Here is a 20,704-nt window from a genome sequence, read left to right on the forward strand (position 1 = left end):
TTATCACAGGAGTACCATCTATATGTCAAGATTATTATAAATAGCCTAACAGCAGTCCAATCCTCCATTTCCTAATGACTCGAATGGTGTTCTCCAAAGCAATAAAAAACACAATCCAATTGGCCGCGGCGCTGACATAATAAAGGGCGGACGGCAGCCACCAAAGACGCCGACGGAACTGGCATTTTTCACGGTCAGGTCTTCAGCTCCATTTCCTTCATAGTCAACCCCCGATTCCCCCGTGAATCTTCAAAAGTCCAGACAGCCCTCCCATCTCCTACACCTTGGTCTGTGTCGTTCATTCGTCCCAGATCTTCCGGGCTGGTTTTTATCTTTTCTTTTTGCCCATTGCCCTTGTCCGCAACGAAATCCCATTGACCGGCATCGCGTGACGACACCGGTTATAATTCCACATCTCCAACCTTCAAAATGTCCGATATCACATCATCCCTCTCCTTCCTGACGGAAAACCCCGCGGCCGCGGCGATCAAGGATGCATACAACTCGTTCTCTGACCGGAGGGCGTTGCTCAACCTGCCCAACCCGGGTACCGTGGACGGCCTCGCCCGCGAGGTCCAGAAGGACGTGCTGTTGACCAACTTCATGTTCACTGGTCTCCGTGCCGACTTGACCAAGGTCTTTGGTATGTCTCCTCTGTTCCGTGTATCGCACGCGTTCGCGATGGGCGGATCCGGCAACCTGCCTCCCTACAACTTCTCCACTATGTACGGAAGCCCCAAGGTAAGAACCATCGATCCATTCTTCCTTCCTAGCTTCATCTACGGATGTTTTTCTTTGGGATGAGTCGCTAATTACGATGATTTGTCTATCCATAGGTTTTCATGCAAGGTAACCTAGGAAACGATGGCACCCTCGCCGCAGTCTGCAACTACCGTTGGAATCCGGCGCTGGTTACCAAGACCAACGCACAGATCATGGCTGGTGGCTCCCAGGGTCTTCTTCAGATTGATAACGACTACACTGGCGCTGATTTCTCCGCATCCCTGAAGGCCTTCAACCCCTCTACCCTTGAGGGTGGTCTGACCGGTATCTTTGTTGGAAGCTATCTCCAGTCCATCACACCCGCTCTTGCCCTTGGTTTCGAGGCCATCTGGCAGCGCCAGGCTATGAATGCTCGCCCTGAGACTGCTCTGTCCTATTGCGCTAAGTACAAGGGTGATGACTGGATTGGTACTGCTCAGCTCCAGGCTCAGGGAACCTTTGCTGCCACCTACTGGCGCAAACTCTCTGAGCGCGTGGAGGCCGGTGTCGACATGAACCTTCAGTTCGCCCCCAGTGCTGCTGCCATGATGATGGGTGGCCCCAGCCGTGAAGGAACCACCGCCATTGGTGCCAAGTACGACTTCCGCGCCTCCTCGTTCCGTGCCCAGGTCGACAGCGCCGGCAAGGTCAGCTGTCTTCTTGAGAAGCGCATTGCTATGCCCATCTCCCTTAGCTTCGCTGGTGAAATTGACCAGTCTAAGGTATGTTCTGAGCCCATTTGTCCCTAACCGAGTCATGACTCGATACTAACTCTCCTCTAGCAAACCGCCAAGGTTGGCCTTGCCGTGTCTCTGGAGATCGCCGGCGAGGAATTGATGGAGCAACAGGAGAATGCTGATCCCGCTAGCATGATCCCCCCTCCTTTCTAAGTTCCTTCACTCTTCACTCATCCCTCAAGTCTCGTGACGAATCGCGTTTCTTAGGTTAATCACCTTTCATCCTCTGTTTTAGTAGTCTTCTCGCCCCCCCTCCCCCAAATGTCTGAATTGACATGGCATATCACCTCCCCCCCCCCCCTTCGGTATATCCTTTTGAACACGGGTTGCTATTGCAGGCGGCAGTTTGGCGCCATGGATATTCTTGATCTATTTCCCCTGTTTGTTGTATAGATTCACACTCCGTTTCCCTTTTCCGATAACTTTCTTCTCCGCCCACATCTGATGCCCGCATCTTCGGCTAATGTCCTTTTTTTGGTCCGTGGTTTCATGTCTTGTTCTATTCAGTTTGATTTTCTTCCATGGCCTGGATAGTCGGGATGGCGAGGGGTTGTGCGGTAGGGCTGCACTGGAGAGTTGTGGTTATTGTCGCATCATAGACGGACCAATGTAAAACACTATTGTCGAGCCTTTGCGTGTATAGTATTCAGGGTAAAGGGGATATAATGTTGGCTAAACGGAATATAACCTCGGTGCGCCTTTCAAGCGATGTCTCCCCAAGGTTGACCCAAAAATGAGAAGCAGCGCATCTCCAAGGGCTATGTGCCGAACCATACCCGAGTTTCTGAGCACAAACTGATGCCTCCCCACAAAACCTAAAAGAGGTGCACGTCTCGACCTGTCTTCTCTGGCATCATATATATGGAATGCCTATATACCACCAAACTCAGTATGCATTGCTCATCAAGTGCTCAGGTGCCTCTGGGTTGGTATATGTTTTGTATTGTAAATTCGTAACATTTGGGACCGAAAGGCAACCGAGAAAATGGGATCCACTAGTGAGTGGGTGGACTGGAGAACTTGAACCGCGCCCTCCAACGAAGAGACTCCGGAGTGCAGATGTGGGCTTGGACTTATGCACCTTTTGTGGGAGCAAACCGTTCAACTCCATTAGCCCCCACTTGTGTCTCGGCGAAATGCCATGTTCATTTCCCTGCTTTTTTTTGTGGTTTCTTTTTGGGGGGCGTGGATTCCACTGGAGACCTATCAGCCAAGAGAGAGATGGCATAGCATAGCCATTGATCACAGGTCTTCCTGAACAATGTTGCGCATGCACACATACATATAGGGCTTGTATGTTCATTTCAATCCTCTTGCTAGCCTGTTATGAAAGTAGGGAATTCCAGTAGCATCGTTCCAAGCCCTACACGACATAAGGCTTTTGATCATCAATGTCCATGTGCATTAATCCCTCTCTATGGATCTCGGAAGTCGAAGTCCTCGAAATGCAGTTGACATCATTCCCCAACGGTCCCGGGTTAGTCGACATGCATCGGAACAATGGCAGGCCCGGGGACGAAGGCGCGGGGACCAAATGAACTGAAGGTCTCAACATTTACAGTTTGAGGGCGGGGGCCCGAGACCCTCCCCCCTCGGGGCTTATCCAATCAGTGGCGTCTGCTTGGATGCGTAAGTCTTCGTTTCTCCTCGAAATTGGCTGGGTCAAATGAGATGAGTTTTACGGCTAAGGAGGGGGAATCCATATCCACATGGGCGCGTATCCGAACTGGCACTTACTGTAGGCGACTTAGCACGAGTCGATGAGTTTTTTTTTTTTTATTAATAAAAAAATTTCTTCGCACTGGATCAAGTTGCATGGAGGTTTTTCTCCCCTTTCCTTTCCCTTCCAATTTCATGCATAAGGATGGGATATGGTCAAATTAGAACAAGAGTCACGTTGAGCGTCGAACTAATCCTTAGCTCTCACACTAACGGATGATTATTCCCATGGCTGGGGACATGGATACCTCGTTCCCGTGTCCGGAATCATGTCAATAGGCGCGTTGAGGACTTCAAACTAAGGCTATAAATTTGGATCGTCGCGAAAGGGTAGATCTCTCGGAACAACATCATCACGCTGATCAAGAGAGGATTTCATGATTCGCATAGTTTAGTGCATTCCTAAATCCCTAGGATCATCTCACGGTGTGACCTATGATTTGTTTGGTTGAATTTGTTTGTTTTGTTTTTTTATTTTTTTTTAACCCTCATAATGCGAGTTTCATGATGCTATCCACGTGTCTGACAGAGACATGGAATGTCGTGGCCCTTGCTTCCATGCCTTTGGACATCGGACCATTCCCGCCCCTTTCCATGGGTTCCATCTGCAGGAGAGATCAGGAAGTGCCGAGATGGGCCTGCCAGGTACAGGTATGTGGACCAAGAGGTTGGTAAATTGTGTAAAATTGCGAGTTCCACCCGGAGCCATTGGCGAGATTAGGATTGAAGGCAGGTAGATTGGTTCACGAGAATCTGGTACTGGGTCCTGAACCAGAGAGCGAGATCGTAAAACGAAGTAATATCGTTTCCGCGGATTCGACCCTTGGGCCGTGCCACCGTCTCGCCATTTGGTCTACGTCACTTCCGGATGACAGCGGCGTCGCCTGACAAAGTTGTGGCGAGGTAATATGCCACAGCCCCCAGATTGATCTGGTGATGTGCGATCTTCTGCGTGCTACCAGGGCGTTTGCACACGGTAATTTTGGTTTGAGGGTCGGGATTAGTTTCCTTGCAGACGTAAATACCGGTATGCCGCAGAGAAACTGTTCTGCCGGGTATCGTGGTACATTTGGTATGTGTACCGCAGAGCTTGTAAGCTTCTCAACCTGGAACCTTTTCAGCCAGGTGCATTACCATCTGCAGGCTCTGCATCGAGGAAATGGTTGGTCCTCAACGGCTGCGTTGGGGGAGGGGTTGCTGTGCCTTCTGTCATTCTCCCATGATTGGTGGATCTCAGAGTTGGGTGTGTCGAACACTCGATCTGTTATGTGAGATATGGCATCAGGGGCACCAAAGTGTCAGGAACCCGAAACATTCCTTAACGCCCTTTCAATGGTTCCCACATTCAAAAAAGAAATTGAGATGGAGGAGTCTAGAGCAATCCACCTGAGCCCATCCTTATCCCTAAAGGAGACAAGAAGAAAAAAGCAATTCGGCTTCTAGCCCAATCTTTCAGGTTCTGCAGCCCATTCTATAGAGATCTCCCTAGCTTCCTAGCTCCCCTTTTGCTTTTTTACACCCCCCTATGCTATCGTCCTCACTCAATACATGCAATTATGAGGCATTAGAGGGTTTTGACTTTTGAAGGGTTTGAATTTTCTCATCCCCGGCCGGAATCCCAATCATTCGGAGCCGGACGTCGGCTGGATGAGCCTTTCTATCTCACATGCCAAGGGAATCCCTGCACTGCGATACTCGAATGAGTCGGGGATCGACAGTTCGATGTTGAGCTGCCGGGTCCCGTTCGTGCCGTATCTCGCATGGCATGGCTCAAGCTTTGAAATTAGATCGACCGAAGAAGAAATATGTGTATCACTAAAATACTAGACCAGGGAGGAATCTATACCTAGTGAATACATAGTGAAAAGCATGTTAAGTGGTGGATTATGCAAGTCCCCACCAAAATCCCCAAACCCTCCCCCCAAATCTATCAGATGATCGAGAGCCATTCGACCCAGGTCAAGAACTTTAACTAGTCAAGACTAATGTTGTCCAAAGCTCCACTTGGTGGCCCAAGCTCTTTCTGTATTTCTTTCTATTCTCGCCTCTTCGCACCTGTATGCAGTAGTCAGCTGGACTCGATGACATGCTGGTCACGAGGTCGTACATCATCTAGCCAATCAGCGTCGTTCCCGGGAAAATCACGGCTGGTCAGCCGACACGGGACTCGCGGAACATCAGTATCTCCGTTCAACGTGACCTTTCCCCCTCCCCCTCCCAAAATCCCCTAAAATAGATAGAGAATAGAGAGACAGAGGTGTAGTATGGAGAGTGTCAATGTTCTGGACTGTGGTGAAGTAACTTATATCCACTTTTCGAGAGAGGCTCGGATATGTGTATCATTACCGGGTAACCCAGGTCATCCACTTGGACCTCCGTATTAATCGATGAGATCATTCCTGTAAGGTTGGTATCGTAATGGTAATTCCGTATCCAACCCAGTAATAAATGGATTCAACTCACACAAGCTGCTACATGAGAAGGCGGAGAATAAATCACAGGAGAGATGGATTTCGATTCTCGAGAGGAACACGATGTTGGCTTACAACAATAATATATATTAGAAATAAAAGAACAAACAAACCTATCGTCTCCATTCTTGCTATGAACGCCCTATAGATATGTCCTAGTAATATCTGGTATTGGACCTTGGGACTCTCCCGCCCCCTCTCTTTTCTCTTCTCCAGGGCCTTTTCCTTCGTTCCTTTATTAGGGGGAACTTCTTTTTCGTTTAGAATAATTGGACAGATTCCCCTTGTTTTTTATTTCACTTTTCCTGGTTTTTTTTCTATTTTATTCTGTCCCCCTCTTTGGCCCTTAACGTTGTTTCCTTTGAACTTTCTAAGCGTCAACGTCACCTTTTCCGAAGTCGCCCTGAATCCCATACACACCTTAACACCTTAACACCCCCAATACCCAATTTACCCAATTTTCTTACTCCCAATCTAACCCTTTGGATTTTCCTCAATTCGACATTATTGGTCCCTCCCTTCCTCCTACACACCAATTCATTCCACCTTTTGGGATTTCCTTTCCCTCTTTCCTGCATTCTTGGCACTCGAACCACCTATTCTTCTCATCTCGCCCCGTTCGGACCTTCCGCCCACCCCCTCCCTCCCCTCCCAGCTTGACTCCACCGATTACCACGCCCAAAACGGGTTCCTTTCCTCTTCCTCCATAGCACTCCCCGCCATGTCACAGAGTCGGCCTGGGTTATTCCCAAGTTTGCGCATGGGTGGTAAGTCTTGCCTCAATTGCGTTGTCGTCCCTCCCCTCCCACTGACGTTCGCTCTTCCCTCCCCGCTGCAGAGGTCATTCGCGAAAAGGTCCAAGATGGCCTTACCGGCGAGCACAAAGAGATCTCGTACACTCAGTGTAAGATCGTGGGCAATGGATCCTTCGGTGTGGTCTTCCAAACCAAGATGGCCCCCAGCGGCGAGGATGCTGCCATCAAGAGAGTCCTCCAGGACAAGCGATTCAAGGTAACAGCGGATTTACCCGGAAAAGGAAAAAGGCTGTCAGGATGATACTGATGATCTTTGTAGAACCGTGAGCTCCAAATCATGAGGATTGTGCGCCATCCTAATATCGTCGAGCTGAAAGCCTTTTACTACTCCAACGGCGACCGAGTAGGTGTTGAGATCGTCTCCCGCCCGGTACTCCCACTGACCTTTTTCCCCCCTCCATTGTAGAAAGATGAAGTGTACCTCAACCTGGTTCTCGAGTATGTCCCCGAAACTGTGTACCGTGCCTCGCGCTATTTCAACAAACTCAAGACTACGATGCCCATGCTTGAGGTCAAGCTCTACATCTACCAGTTGTTCCGGTCGCTGGCCTACATCCACTCGCAAGGAATCTGTCATCGCGATATTAAGCCCCAGAACCTCCTGCTGGACCCTAACACGGGAATCTTGAAGCTGTGCGATTTCGGATCTGCCAAGATTCTGATTGAAAACGAACCCAACGTCTCCTACATTTGCTCTCGCTACTATCGGGCGCCGGAGTTGATCTTCGGTGCGACCAACTACACAACAAAGATCGGTGCGTTCCCTTATCCATGATTCGATTTCCCTCTCGCGATCCTGAACCTAGGTCTGACTCTTATTCTTTTCCCCTCCAATTTAGACGTATGGTCGACTGGTTGTGTCATGGCGGAGTTGATGCTGGGACAACCCCTCTTCCCTGGTGAATCGGGCATTGACCAGCTAGTGGAAATCATCAAGGTCCTTGGCACTCCCACCCGCGAGCAGATCCGGACCATGAACCCCAATTACATGGAGCACAAATTCCCTCAAATCAAGCCGCATCCTTTCAATAAGGTACCTATAACTCCCAATGGCCTGAAATTTCGGATGCTGACCACCCAACCTTAGGTCTTCCGGAAGGCTCCCCCCGAGGCCATTGACCTGATTTCGGCACTTCTGGAGTACACGCCCACCGAGCGTCTGTCGGCCATCGAGGCCATGTGCCACCCCTTCTTTGACGAACTACGGGATCCGGCCACCCGCTTCCCCGATTCGCGCCATCACAACAACCCGGCCAAAGATTTGCCCGTTCTCTTTGATTTCTCGCGGCATGGTAAGTTCCATTACTATGACCCGATAGCGGGTCTCTTTTTTCCCCCTCTTTTGCTAACCCCAGATTCAGAACTTTCGATCGCGCCCGAACTGAACGAACAAATCGTCCCTCCCCATGCTCGTCCGGCCTTGGAAGCGCGCGGGCTTGACATCAATAATTTCAAGCCCCTGTCCAAGGAGGAGATGATGGCTCATCTCGACTGAGAGGATAGATACCTCAACGAGAGACATGTCTGTTCGTAGTGCTTTCCGCACAGCGCGTGAGAGATTCTCAGGACCTATCGACCGAGTACCATCATGTTTCGAGTGACGCTCTTCACTTGAGAGAGCACAGGCTTTGCTGAGTTTCCATACCTCTTATTGAACCAGCGGGCCATTGACGGGACTGCAACATCTGTCAGGGAGTTTTGTGGCGGGGGAGCGATGGGAAAAGTGGAAAATGTCCTTTTTCATGGCTGAGCAGAAAAACTGGATCTGATTCATTTGGAGGGGCATGGGAGGCTGATGATTGTCACGCAATGGTGGAAGGTCATGGCCTGGAGTTCTTATTTTTTGAGGTGTCTGCGACACTTGGGAGGAAAAAGTGATACCCTTTCTGTGCAAGTCTGCCGGGATTGAAGACTGCATAGCTTCATTCGGGGAGGGGAAGGCAAACCCCTATGCAGAAGGCCCTGATCTCGGGACCTTCTATACGCATCACCGTGGGTGACGGAGGCTTTTCGTTCAATTTTACCCGGGACTGTAGTCCCCCCAACCCCAACCCCAATTTACCACGCAATTCCTTCGACTTTGCAGCGCTAGAAACCACGTTTTTTTTTTGTTCTATGTCATCCTCCCTCGTTCTTCTCTTTCTCTGTCCTTTTCTTCCCTTGCTGTGTCATGTTTTTGATCCCCATTTCCCTTTTTGCAAATGTCATTGCCCAGCTTCTTGAAGCTTGGCTCGGCTTGTGATTCCTCCCCTGACCGGTGATGAAGCTACACGTTCCAGGTCTGAATCGGATGGGCTCCTTGTGTTAGGCGGCCCGTAGAGATGTGCCGTTGTATCGCAGGGGAATCCCCTATTCGGATTCGGTCATGTAAGAAAGGCATTCTTTGATAGCATTTTGATATAAGTGTCCGACCACGAAGCATTGATTACTACCCAGACCAGTTGACGTGTTTATCTAACCATACAAAACAGCCTTTCGAGGTACTGAATCACACTATATATGACTTTGTATAACTTGAGGTTCTGATTCTGACGCTTAGCTGAACTGGAGAGAGAGATTTGGCGTAGGAGGTAAAAGGGAACCGCTTGTTGACAGAGATGAGGTCCATGGGTGGTCACGTTGAAAGGAATAATATAGGTTCAGATTGAACATGGTTTCTTTCAAATGATGTCCTTGGAAAACTTGTCAGATATTGTCTCCTGGTCGCGAGCTACTTAAGTTTGACTTTGTTTGGATGGTTTCTCGGGTCGGATTTTCCCCACTTCCGAGCTGCCATTTGCATTTACTAGGAGCTCTGGACCTTCTGAACACCATTCTTCTCTCTTGAATCCCATTGTCCATTCCAGACTTTGCACACCATGGCTGATTATGAGCGCCGGAATCATGGCCCCCGGGGTGGTGGTGGTGGGCGCAAGCGCCGCTACAGAGGTGAGCGACATGCTCAGGCTTCCCTGTGACGATAACTGACAAGTTGGAAGACGATGACGATTTTGATCGTCGCCCTCAGAGACGCAGATACGAAGAGCCTTTGTTTGTTCAGGTCCGCCGTCAACTGCTGGCAATCGCTGAATCCGTATGAATCCACTGCCCCTGCATTGCGTGCTTTCTGCCTATGAGAACTATGGAATTGGAATACTGATGCGCAAGACCCATTGGATAGGCAGCCCGAAAAGTGGAAGATGATATTATGGGAATCGCGAAGTCAGTCGCGGAGAACTTTGATGATGAGGAGTTGCGCGACACCTTTGTTAACATTTCCTTGGACCTGTGCGTGTGCCAACCTACACCAATACTTGGAAGCCCGTGAAGATTGGACTGACATCACAACCTCTCAATGCAGTGTCCAGGAACAACCGATGAAAATCCCATTCGTGGCGGCAACAACTTTGGTCGCCTACAACCTCAAGGCTGAACTGGGTGCGGAGGTGCTGCAGAAAGCAGGCGAGATCCTGCAGAAACACATTGACTCGGGGTCATGGCGAGAGGTGAAGCTTGTCCTTCGCTTTTTGGGAGGCTTGCAGCCTCTTTTTGAGGGCGATGGTATCTTTTCGCTGCTGGAAGAGCTCTTCGCTCGCGCGGTTGATCTCCAGACGGCATCCTCGGAAGACGTAAGTGGGCTCTATCCCCAGATGGATCGCCCGAAACTAACAGTTTGGCGCAGCTACTCGGTCTGGAGCTTGTCAAGGTCATCCTGTTCACTATTCCTTATGTGATGTCCTCTCCTGCGACGGGCTTCGAGACTCAGGCTATGGGACTCCTTGAGAAAACGGACATTATTGCATCTACGCCGCACGCATTGGTGGACTTGGTGAATACGTTTAGCCCGGAAGAGAACAAAGAAGCCGCTGGACCCAGTGTGATTAGTCTTCTGCAAAGTCAACTACAAGGCGAGGCTAGCCGGGGCTGGGAGTTGAAGTGTCTCCCCCGTCCCTGGAAGGGCGTCCAGGAAATGGAGCAGGATGAACAGGATCTGGGTCAGAAGTTCTTCGAGCCGGTGAACAAGGTTTCATTCCCACAAATAAATGTTCCTAACCCGGTCCAGAACGGATCCCGGCCTCTCTTCCCCGAGGTTTACATTTCAGTGTATGCCAATCAAGAGATTGATACGGTGCCTCCACCTTCGGATGTCACGTCGTTGCTGCTGAGAGATGCTTTGGTGGATACCATCAATCTCCTCGACTTCAACCGCGTTGCTACGGCCAAGTATTTGATTGACGTGGATTGTTACTTTACCCCGGACACCTTCGTCAAGCGTGCCACGCCCTTTGACCGGATGCGTGATCTTGCTGGTCAGGGTCAGGCTTGGAAGCCTGAGGACGTTGCGGTGGATGCCGTGTTCTCCCAACTGTATCAGCTTCCCACCCCTGAGCATAAGCTCGTTTATTACCATGCTCTTTTGACCGAATGCTGCAAGATTGGCCCTGCTGCTATCGCACCTAGCTTGGGTCGTGCTATTCGGTTCTTGTATAACAGCCTAGAGACCATGGATCTGGAACTGAGCAACCGATTCTTAGATTGGTTTGCTCACCATTTGAGCAACTTTGGATTCACATGGAAATGGAGCGAGTGGTAAGTAATATGGCTTATCATTCATGGAGAATGGGCGAAGGCTAACCTAGATCCAGGGTGGACGATCTTGACCTTCCTGCTATTCATCCCAAGCTGGCCTTCATCCACGGTGCTTTGGACAAGGAGATTCGACTCAGCTTTGCGCAGCGCATTAAGGGCACTTTGCTGGAGCCTTATCTTCCCTTGATCACCGAGGAGAAGGAGAAGGATACCCCTGAGTTCAAATATTTCTCGGAAAGTACGTAAACTCTAGGTTAGGGCGGTTGCACACAAAGGCCTTGGCGCGCTGACCATGAAATAATAGTGACCCCGTACTCCAAAGAAGGACAGGAGATCATGCAGCTCATTCGAAAGAAAGCGGATGACGCGGAAATTGAGCCACTGATTGCGGCGATTGAGGAACAGGCACAAAGTCTGGGGGTGGAGGACCCCAAGGTCCCTTCAACGGATGCCTTGATGACCTCCATCTGCTTTGTGGGGTCCAAGTCCCTCTCTCACGTCCTCTCTTGCATTGAACGGAACAAGGAGCGGCTCTTGGCCATTGGGCCAGTCTCGCAGCGGGCCCGATGCCAAATTATTGCCTCCGTTATGGAGTACTGGGCTGATCAGCCCGGCATCGCCATCAACATCATCGACAAACTCCTCAATTACACCATCATCACCCCCTATTCCGTCCTGGAATGGGCGCTTTCGGAGTCTCTGGAGGCCGGAGCGGTGCTAGCCAAGGCCCATGTCTTTGAGATGATCTCCGCTACCGTCGGAAAGGTTACCAATCGCATGCGTCAGATCGTCGTGGCTCGTACCCAGCCTGGCTTGTACGAGCCACAGCTGAGTGTGCTAGAGGAGACACTGTCTCGTGAGCGGGGGGAGATGCAGACGCTATTCAGGTTCATTGAGGACTCAATTGTGTCAGTGGCTGCAGGCAGCAACGACGAGCTAATGGAGCGCGGTGATGGTAGCGGCGATCTGCCTGAAGACGCTCTCATCCGCCAATGGGGTCGTCGCTGGCTTCGTGTGTTCCGACGTAAGGTTGCCGTGGAAGAAGCCTTCATCATGGATTCTCTAGCCCACGCCACTCCGGTGGGCACCGTGATCCCCATGCAGGATGCTGGCGATAATGGAGACACTCAGATTACTAATGCAGATGGGCAATAGTGTGTCCTTGGGGTATGACAGGGTTGCAGAATGCAGAGTGGGGGGCCTGTCAGGATGGAGCACGCACGCAGCCTGTCACATTTACAATTTCCTTTTTTCTTTTCCTCGACTTGTTTTATTTATTTCCCACATTAACTAGGCTCTCTTTGCTTTTGGTCCAGTGCCACTGCACGAACTCGTGTGGAGAAAGGAGAAGATCGCAATCTCCTGTCTTACATGAACCGGTGGTACAAGTTCGTGCTCCCACGTCCACTGCAGCAAAAGAAAACATATGCATAGATCTATAATTCCCATGCATGCCATATACCGGAACGGATCTATCAGAACCCAGGAACCAATCCATTAGAGTCCTATCGCACGTTGTGCACGAACCTCGGAACTAGTTGAATCCTTCCTGTCCCTCGACTTGCCCAACTCCACCTCGTGTGGTACTAGGAGGTCAGCTGTCAAGGCAAACCAAGAACCCGGGCAACTCAGACAGGGGCAGAAGAGACGTGGTCGAATGGTCGAACCATTGGGAATCCGATTCATCACAGCAGAAGAGTAGGATCATCGGAATCAGAATCACTCCCCGAAACTTCTTTAAACTTTGCTTCGTGTACATAGCGTCCAAATAGAATACAATGGAATAACAAATACAAAACTCATAAATCATGTACATCTTGAACGCAGAAATCACCCATACGAAAACCCCATGAAACCATACTCATTCCTCCAAATAAACCCCCGGGTATATAGATCCAGATCGGAGGATCCGAAGCGCGCCATTAATCCTCACAGGATGACAAGAGAAAAACAAAGAAAAATCACAGGACAAAGGATCAGAGACAAGCCCCAAAATGAAAGTAGCCCAGGAATGTATAGAAACAGAATAAAATAGATTTCACCGCCGGTTCATCAAGTATGGGCCGGGTTCGTCTCCATCACTGCTGGACCCGCCCGTATACATGGACAGACTATCTTCATAGCTGCCTCGTCGGAGCTGCGAAGGATCCTCATCCGATTCCATGGACAGCATGCGGTGCATCGAGTCGCCTGTCATCGACCGCTTGGTGGTTAGGATCCGTCGGTCTTTGCCTCGGCCCTTGATGCCCTTATTGCTGTTCTTGTAGAGGGAAGCAAAATACTCCCATAGTTCGCGGTCTTGCGGATTGACGGTACCTTGGTCGCCGATTTGGGAGAATCGCATCGTTAACGAGCGGAGCGTGGATGCGTGGAACTTATTCTGGTGGGACTAGATCCAGAAGGAAAGGATGTGAGCCTGTTGAGCCGGAACTTGCCCATGGATCGTGGGCTCATAGAAGTCAGTGAATGTCTTACCTTCAGGTTCCCAAGTTGCGTAAACTTCTTCCCGCAGTCGTCCAGTAGGCAGGTGAATGGCTTATTCTGGAGATGGGTCGTCTTGTGGGCCCGTACATTGCCCCGCTGGGCGAATCTTTTATGGCAGATATCACAGGAGTACGGTTTCTCACCCGTGTGGCGGCGTTCATGAGTCTGGTAGAATGGGTCTTGGTCAGGCCAGGCTCTCTACTTTTGGGGGGCGAGGGGTTGCAGGACTGACCTTGAGGTTGCCTAGCTGCGAGAATCGTTGTCCACAGGAAGGCTCCTTGCATATCTGCACTGCATCAGCTGAAATGACCCCCGCCATGATCGAGCACGGTCTACTCACAAAGGGCTTATCACCTGTATGCGCTCGAGTATGGATATCCAAGTGTGTTTTCTGCGCAAAACTCTTGCCACAGTTCGGCAAGGTGCAGGTATACTTGCGCTTCTTGCCAGACCGCGACAGCTGGCCGTCATTGTTCAGAATACAACGCGGAGGTGACATGGGGTAGGTTGGATACCCTGGCGATGCGAGCTGCTGCAGTGGTGGCAGTGACTGCTGGGCCTGTGGGATCTGTTGAACCGGTTGGACTTGCTGGATCTGCTGGCTCTGCTGCTGCACGGGGGACGAGCCCGTCTCCGGTTTAGCCTGGATGGCCTTCATCAAGACGTCGACTTCGGTCGAGAACTCGAAGTTGGGACCACCCTTCTTCACGGCCACGGCTCCAAGACCCCGGGCATCGGGTCCCTTCGCCCCCTGGTTGATGGCATTCTTTGCCGGGCGAATCTCCGGAAGCGAATGCAGTGGTTGTTCGGTCAGGCGAATCGGAGATGCGAGTGGGGGCTGGCTGGCTCCGAAATAATGACCATATGGGTGTGCGGGCTGAGTGAGAGGGCTAAAGTTGTACGAACCCGAGGTTGGAGCATGATATGGGAGAGAGTATGGCGTCGATGTAGGATGATGAGCATAGTAAGGGAACAGGGGGGAGTCCATCCGACGATGGGCATAAGGGCCCATATGGCCATGACCCGAGAACTCATATGAAGACACTGGTTCGGCGGTCTCCATGTCTGTTCTTTCGTTGCCTTGGTCGTTTCTTTTTTCTTTCCCTTTCTTTTGGGTTTGGCGCGTGTCCCTGGCAGTCACAATCACACCTTGACGAAGGTCTTTCTTTTTTTTTTTGTTTTCTTTTTGCAATTTGGGTTCTGTCTGAAGGTTAAATAGAGAAGAAAGGGTCTGGGATATAGAAAGGTCGACCAGAGAAGAAGTACGGGTCAGGATTTGATCTATATAAGGATGTGTGCATAGATCTGTATGATTGCCCACAAGTGGATCACAGTTATATGACGTTCAGAGGGAGTAGTTCGAGGCTAGACGTGCATGGTCGATCAGGGATTCCGTGGAGACCTGAAAGCCCGCATAATGGGACGCATCTGATTTAATATTGATTTGGCGAGACTCGACTAGTGTAATGGGAAATGTGTAATAAAAATGCATCCCCAAAAAACTCGGTGTAGCAGAAATGTTGACAGCCGCGACTGGCGACTACTAATCCTCCACTCCACATGACTTTGCACGTCTGTCTTTCTGTTTCTCTTTCTCTTTCTCTCTCTCGCGCTCTTCCTCTCTCTCTCTCTCTCTGCTTCGTCTTTTCGTACCTTTCTTGGAATTGACAAGAGCCAAGGCTGCTTGACAATGATTGCCATTACAATACACGATCCATCAGAAAGGAAAAAAACAAATCCATCACCTCGAGGGCGGCCCGGGCCTTCGGGCTTTCAAAGTGGACCAAGGATCGGCGACGAGTAAGCCTTCGTTGATTGGGCCATCCGGATGCGCCCGTCCGATAGTCGCCAATAGCGTCCGATCTTCGTCCAGCGAATATCCCAGCTAGCCGCCCAAGGCCTGGGAAATTCACTCGATCTCTCAGCTCCCAGATCGTCGATCCCCGCCTCGTGTTCCCTGCCAATGGGTTTTTTCCCCTTTTCTTTTTCTCCCCTTGGTCGTTCTTGATTTGCTGCTGTGCTTTCCTGCACGTCGTGCGACTGTTCCTGCAGGGATGTTCAGAGCATGAGAGGCGAAAAGAACTAATAATCATCGATAAAAACAGGAAAAGCAACACGCAAACTCCCAGAGCACACGGGCCCTCTCGTACCTGGGCTCCACTCACGGCACTCGACATGTTCTATTGTACTACAGCTCGACCCATCCACTCGGTTCTTGTGCGACTCGTGGCCTCTTTACAGTGGGATATTTGCATTTTTGTTTGCGAATGGCATTATTCCAATGAAACACAGGGGAAGCAAAAAGGGGGGAAATACAATAATAACAAAGACACCGGCAAATTCGAATAGCCCAACCCGGCGTGCAAGTGGAATCCAAAATCCAAGCAATAAAAACAAAGGCGTCCGAATGGAAAAGATAAGACATGAAGGATGTCACATTGCGCCAAGACATCCCATTAAACACCCCCTTTTTTTTTACCGTCCAGTGTAGTTGGAGTATCTAGAGAACGGTCAGAATGAAGCTCCACGGGGATCTCGATCGAGTAGAACGTACCTCCAGATCCGTGCACGCATGTCTCCACTGCCAGTTGCGAACAGGTTGCCAGTTGGGGCTGGGGCAACGGAGATAACTGTATCCCGCGGAAAAGACTCAGGGTTAGAAAAGGCATGACACAAGCTTTGATAAGATATGCAATTCTCACTCACCGGAGTTCTTGTGGCCCTGCAACATCATCTGAGCATTACCAGTGACCGGGTCCCAGAATTGGACGCCACGGTCCTTAGAACCACTCATGACCCACTGGCCATCGGGCGTCAGGCACACGCTAAGAACAAAGTCCTAGAACAAGGTTAGTGGGGAAATGAAAAAAAGTGACAGGGGAGAGCGGGTAATAGGAAACAAAAGAAAAGAAAGAAAAGAAATTAGAAAAAGAGCACCAACCTTGTGGCCCTCGAACGTCCGCACACACTTGCCGCCTTTGACGCCACTGTGGGGGTGCAAGCCTCGCGGGACAGTCAATTCCCACAACTTGATAGTCTTGTCCAAACTGCCGCTAACCAGGTCGCGGCCATTGGGTGCGAAGGCAACCGAGTACACGCTGTCCTTGTGCCCATCAGGGTTCTCTAGTCGCTCCACCAGGTAGCCAGTGGTGGTGTCCCACACCCGCACGCTCTTGTCCAGCGATCCAGCTGCCACGTAGTGGCCATCGGGGGACATAGCCACCGTAGTAACTCCGTCCTCAATGCTAAGGGTGTAAACCAGCTTGCCGTCGAGGATGTCCCAGAGACGCACGGTCTTGTCACCACTGCCCGAGGCGATATAACGGCCATTGCCGGCAAAATCGAGCGAGTAAATGTCTTGTTCGTGACCGCTGAAGATATTCTTGATGGTACGAGAGGCAATATCCCAGACCTACATTCGGATGACCCGTAAGTAAACTGTGGAATTTTCAAGGCGGCCCACTTCCATGGGAGTGCCGGGGGATGGTTTACTTACACGAATCTGCTTGTCCTCGGCACCAGTCGCCAGGTACTTACCATCGGGACTGAAGCACACGCTGCGGATGTAAAGGTCACCATCCTTGTCGACGTTCTCATCCTGCAGGGTTGCCACATTCTGTCCCGTAGTCACATCGAAAATCTGCGCCGACCGGTTGCAGCCCGTCGCCAGGTACTTGCCATCACGGCTGAAGCGAACACAGCAGACTACACTGTCGTGACTGAGGTGGTGTACCAGCTCGACATCTAGCACACGCTGAACCTCAGGGTTGAACACTGCATACCAGTCTGTGCCTTCGCGCTTCTGCGACGGGGGAAGGTCCTCCGGGTTCCAGTTGGCCAACATGTTGCCGGGGCGATCGGAGCGAACAGCGGCGGTCGTCGGAGCACCTGGAGGGGTCGGGCGGATCTGAGGAGAGGCACGAGGGTCAGGGTAGGCGAGCTGAGTCGGTTGAGGGGTGGCTGGGCCGGGGGCTGCACGGCGACCCTTACCAGGGCCCGGGGAGGCGGTGGGAGGCGGTGGGGGACCGCCATAGCCTGTTGAATCAAACAAAGACAGGTTAGCAACTCGGCGTCAATTCCCTAAAAACTCTCACATACCGGTCACAGCAGCGCCCGGTGGATATCCTCCAAAGGAGCTCTGCAGGGGCTGTCCAGGCTGGGCGGCCGCCACAGGCTGTTGAAGGGCATGCGGGGGAGGCTGCTGATCCTGGGGAGGGGGAGGAGCAAGACCGGGACCACTACCTCCTTGGTTGGCGTTGGCCATAATTCCGCTAAACAGGTTGCTCGGGCCATGGCCGACCTGTGGGGGCTGACCTGGTGGAGCTGTATGCGCCGTAGGTGCGATGTGGGAGACGGTTTGAACACCGCGCGACTCGAGCTCGTGTCGCAGCATGCGGATTTCGGCTTCGTAGCTATTATGCGAAGATGGTCAGTACCAGACAAGAGCGATTTGCGCAGAAGGGGCACAAATGACCGGGGGGCCGAAGGTCTCACGCACTCTTGCTTCATCTTAACCTGGGTTTGCTCCAGTTGATACACCTTCTGACGGATCATCTCCATCTCCTGGAGTTGGCCGGTAACTGCATGATCTATCAGTTAGAAAACCATTCAGCGCATTTCGTGACCTAGAAGTCGTAGCCATGGACAGACTAGCGACTTTTAATGAGATAGGGGATGCTCCAGCGATGCGCATTTGAGAAGCTAAGCAAAGCGAAGGTCGAAGAGGGGGCAGAAGGATAGGTGATAATTTGCAAATTGCAGAAGGCAGACGGCAGATGGAACACATACACTGGTGCTCAAATTCACCGGTGCTGCGAGACTGGCTCTCGAATTCCTGGCGCAGCTGATCCAACAACTCCGTCAGACGGGAGTTGGGAGCGGGCACCATCCCGCGATGAGCGTTATACATGGTGAATCGACGGCGTTAAAAGGGGGTCTTGGGATGAGTCTCTGAAAGTGGAGTACACTTGGAGCTGATGGGAGGAAGTCGGATCAGCGACAGCTTTGCGACAACGGATCGCAGCTGGGGACAGGGTCACGAAGCCGATCACTGGGCAATTGCTGCTTGGTGAGCGACACCAGGCAGCTAGCCACGGCAATGATGAGGCACCAAGAAAAAGAAGTTGATTTCAGGGGAGAACAAAGGATGACCCGGCGGGTATTCCTTGTGGATGAGGGTGGATGGATAAGGTGTGGTTAGAGGGGGGAGAGGAGGCTGGGTTGAAGTTTGGGGCGGGCAGAATTGGGCGGCTACTGCCGTTGGCGCTAGAAGCGACGCAATAGGCGAGCGCATGGGGTTCTGGACTTCGGGAACTATGTCATTGGATTGATGAAATTTGATGAATTGGATTGGATTATAAAGAATTGAAGTCTAGTCAATTGAATTTAGCCCAATACGTCAATGGAGCAACCGAACTGGGTCATCAGTCCTATACATGAAAAAATGATAATAATGGCCATATTGGAGCCATTGACACTGTTTGCAGAACAAGACTTGGAATTACACCGAGAGCTTCGTGGCTGTACCTCTGAGTACGGGGATCAGGGCATTGGTGCCTTGTTGCCTTGTTGCCTTGGTCCCATGGCACGAACTCCCGGTTCCTTGCAGAATCCAAAAAGGGGTAAAGACGACGACCGACTACTCTGCCAGATTGCCCATATAGTGGCGCATCATCACTATCGAAGAATGGTATTATCTTTCTCGGTAGCATAATTACTAGTATGTTAGAATGATATCACTACTCCGGACTTATAATTTATAAGTCAAATAGTTAACTTAAGTTAGTTCACTTTTATCATGTTGGATTATTAAGGGGCCCAGCGGCAGAAGCCGTTCCGCGCTGGTGTGATGCGGGCAGAAATTATCATTCGCCCCTCGGACTGTACTTCTCCCTTTAAAGATTTCTCTCTTCGCCAATTACCTCCTCCCCCATTCTTCTTACGACCCGTGAGTCAATCATGGATATCATTCTAGAATTGTGGGACACCTTCATTGGTGATCGAATGTATTCCGCTCTTCTTCCCAACTCAATCGCCTCCTCCGTCTCCCTCCCGGGCTTCGTCAATGCCGCCAACAGCTCCCTCTCCTTGTTCGGGGCAGCCGAACCTTTCATCTATGAGCCAGCTACCCAGTTGATTCATCTCGAACCCTCCAAATATGCCTACCTTAGCGCGTGGCCGCGGAATAACATGTACCGTCAATTCACCAGCTTCTTCTTGATCACTTGGTATGCGCCAAAACCCCTGACGCCACCCGTTATGGTTCTTCATTAACGCAAGTCCAGGATTTTCGGTCTCCTCGTCTACTTCGTCGTTGCGACGCTGTCGTATATCTTCATCTGGGACAAGACCACCTACAATCACCCTAAGTTTTTGCGAAACCAGATCTCCATGGAAATGAAGCAAGCCATGGGTGCCATGCCGCCTATGGCCCTGTTGACTGCGCCTTTCTTTGTCCTTGAGGTCCGCGGCTACGCCAAACTCTACGACACCGTTGCCGAGGAGCCCTTTCCGTTTTACAGCATTCTGCAGTTCCCATTCTTCATCTTCTTCACCGATTTCTTCATCTACTGGATCCACCGCGGCCTTCACCATCCGCGAGTCTACAAAACCCTCCACAAGCCGCACCATAAATGGATCATGCCGAGCCCTTACGCCTCCCATGCCTTCCACCCCTTGGACGGCTGGTCCCAGAGTGTGCCATACCACGTGTTTCCATTCATCTTCCCTCTGCAGAAATTGGCCTATGTCTTCCTTTTCGCCTTCATCAACCTCTGGACTGTCTTCATCCATGATGGCGAGTACGTCGCCAACAGCCCAATTGTGAACGGAGCCGCCTGTCATACTATGCATCACCTCTACTTTAACTACAACTACGGACAGTTCACTACCTTGTGGGATCGTCTGGGCAGTAGCTACCGCAAGCCCAATGAGGAACTCTTCCGACGGGAGACCAAGATGGGTGATCAGGAATGGAAACGCCAGGCTAAGGAGATGGAAGCCATCCTGAAGACTGTGGAGGGAGATGATGACCGCCACTATTCCGCTGACCAGAAGAAAAACCTTTGAGACGAAGCAGGTCATGATACACGTGTTGCTTATGGCCGTTGAGTCTCGGAGTTGAATCATGGGTTTTCCTTTCTCGTGG

The 20,704-nt window shown here is 51.1% G+C and overlaps 6 protein-coding genes across 6 annotated transcripts; 4 read left to right on the forward strand and 2 right to left on the reverse strand.

Annotated features, from left to right (window-relative positions):
• Positions 1-429: 429 nt before the first annotated feature.
• tom40 (TOM complex pore protein TOM40) lies at positions 430-1,652 on the forward strand (the record flags this gene model as incomplete). Its single annotated transcript, XM_057112107.1, has 3 exons — positions 430-741; positions 837-1,484; positions 1,545-1,652. 3 exons carry the CDS (start codon positions 430-432, stop codon positions 1,650-1,652), a joined length of 1,068 nt encoding a protein of 355 aa, XP_056976844.1.
• Positions 1,653-6,410: 4,758 nt separating this feature from the next.
• N7484_001688 (GSK family serine/threonine-protein kinase) lies at positions 6,411-7,999 on the forward strand (the record flags this gene model as incomplete). Its single annotated transcript, XM_057112108.1, has 7 exons — positions 6,411-6,456; positions 6,528-6,700; positions 6,764-6,847; positions 6,911-7,259; positions 7,344-7,537; positions 7,592-7,796; positions 7,866-7,999. 7 exons carry the CDS (start codon positions 6,411-6,413, stop codon positions 7,997-7,999), a joined length of 1,185 nt encoding a protein of 394 aa, XP_056976845.1.
• Positions 8,000-9,362: 1,363 nt separating this feature from the next.
• On the forward strand, positions 9,363-12,228 carry N7484_001689 (NCBP1 family protein; the record flags this gene model as incomplete). The annotated part of the gene is made up of 7 exons (XM_057112109.1): positions 9,363-9,432; positions 9,483-9,577; positions 9,665-9,771; positions 9,845-10,112; positions 10,166-11,073; positions 11,130-11,311; positions 11,378-12,228. The coding sequence occupies 7 exons, from the start codon at positions 9,363-9,365 to the stop codon at positions 12,226-12,228; spliced, it is 2,481 nt and encodes an 826-aa protein (XP_056976846.1).
• Positions 12,229-13,111: 883 nt separating this feature from the next.
• Positions 13,112-14,620, reverse strand: N7484_001690 (C2H2-type zinc finger protein; the record flags this gene model as incomplete). Its single annotated transcript, XM_057112110.1, has 3 exons — positions 13,112-13,462; positions 13,549-13,722; positions 13,790-14,620. The coding sequence occupies 3 exons, from the start codon at positions 14,618-14,620 to the stop codon at positions 13,112-13,114; spliced, it is 1,356 nt and encodes a 451-aa protein (XP_056976847.1).
• Positions 14,621-16,032: 1,412 nt separating this feature from the next.
• Positions 16,033-18,466, reverse strand: rcoA (uncharacterized protein; the record flags this gene model as incomplete). Its single annotated transcript, XM_057112111.1, has 8 exons — positions 16,033-16,057; positions 16,112-16,187; positions 16,264-16,396; positions 16,499-16,969; positions 17,054-17,592; positions 17,656-17,969; positions 18,056-18,137; positions 18,346-18,466. The coding sequence occupies 8 exons, from the start codon at positions 18,464-18,466 to the stop codon at positions 16,033-16,035; spliced, it is 1,761 nt and encodes a 586-aa protein (XP_056976848.1).
• Positions 18,467-19,515: 1,049 nt separating this feature from the next.
• N7484_001692 (sterol desaturase family protein) lies at positions 19,516-20,625 on the forward strand (the record flags this gene model as incomplete). The annotated part of the gene is made up of 2 exons (XM_057112112.1): positions 19,516-19,784; positions 19,842-20,625. 2 exons carry the CDS (start codon positions 19,516-19,518, stop codon positions 20,623-20,625), a joined length of 1,053 nt encoding a protein of 350 aa, XP_056976849.1.
• Between the last annotated feature and the right edge of the window lie 79 nt (positions 20,626-20,704).

This window comes from Penicillium longicatenatum, assembly GCF_028827895.1.
Source record: "Penicillium longicatenatum strain IBT 33135 chromosome Unknown contig_1_segment0_segment0, whole genome shotgun sequence".
Taxonomy (NCBI): Eukaryota; Fungi; Ascomycota; class Eurotiomycetes; order Eurotiales; family Aspergillaceae; genus Penicillium; species Penicillium longicatenatum.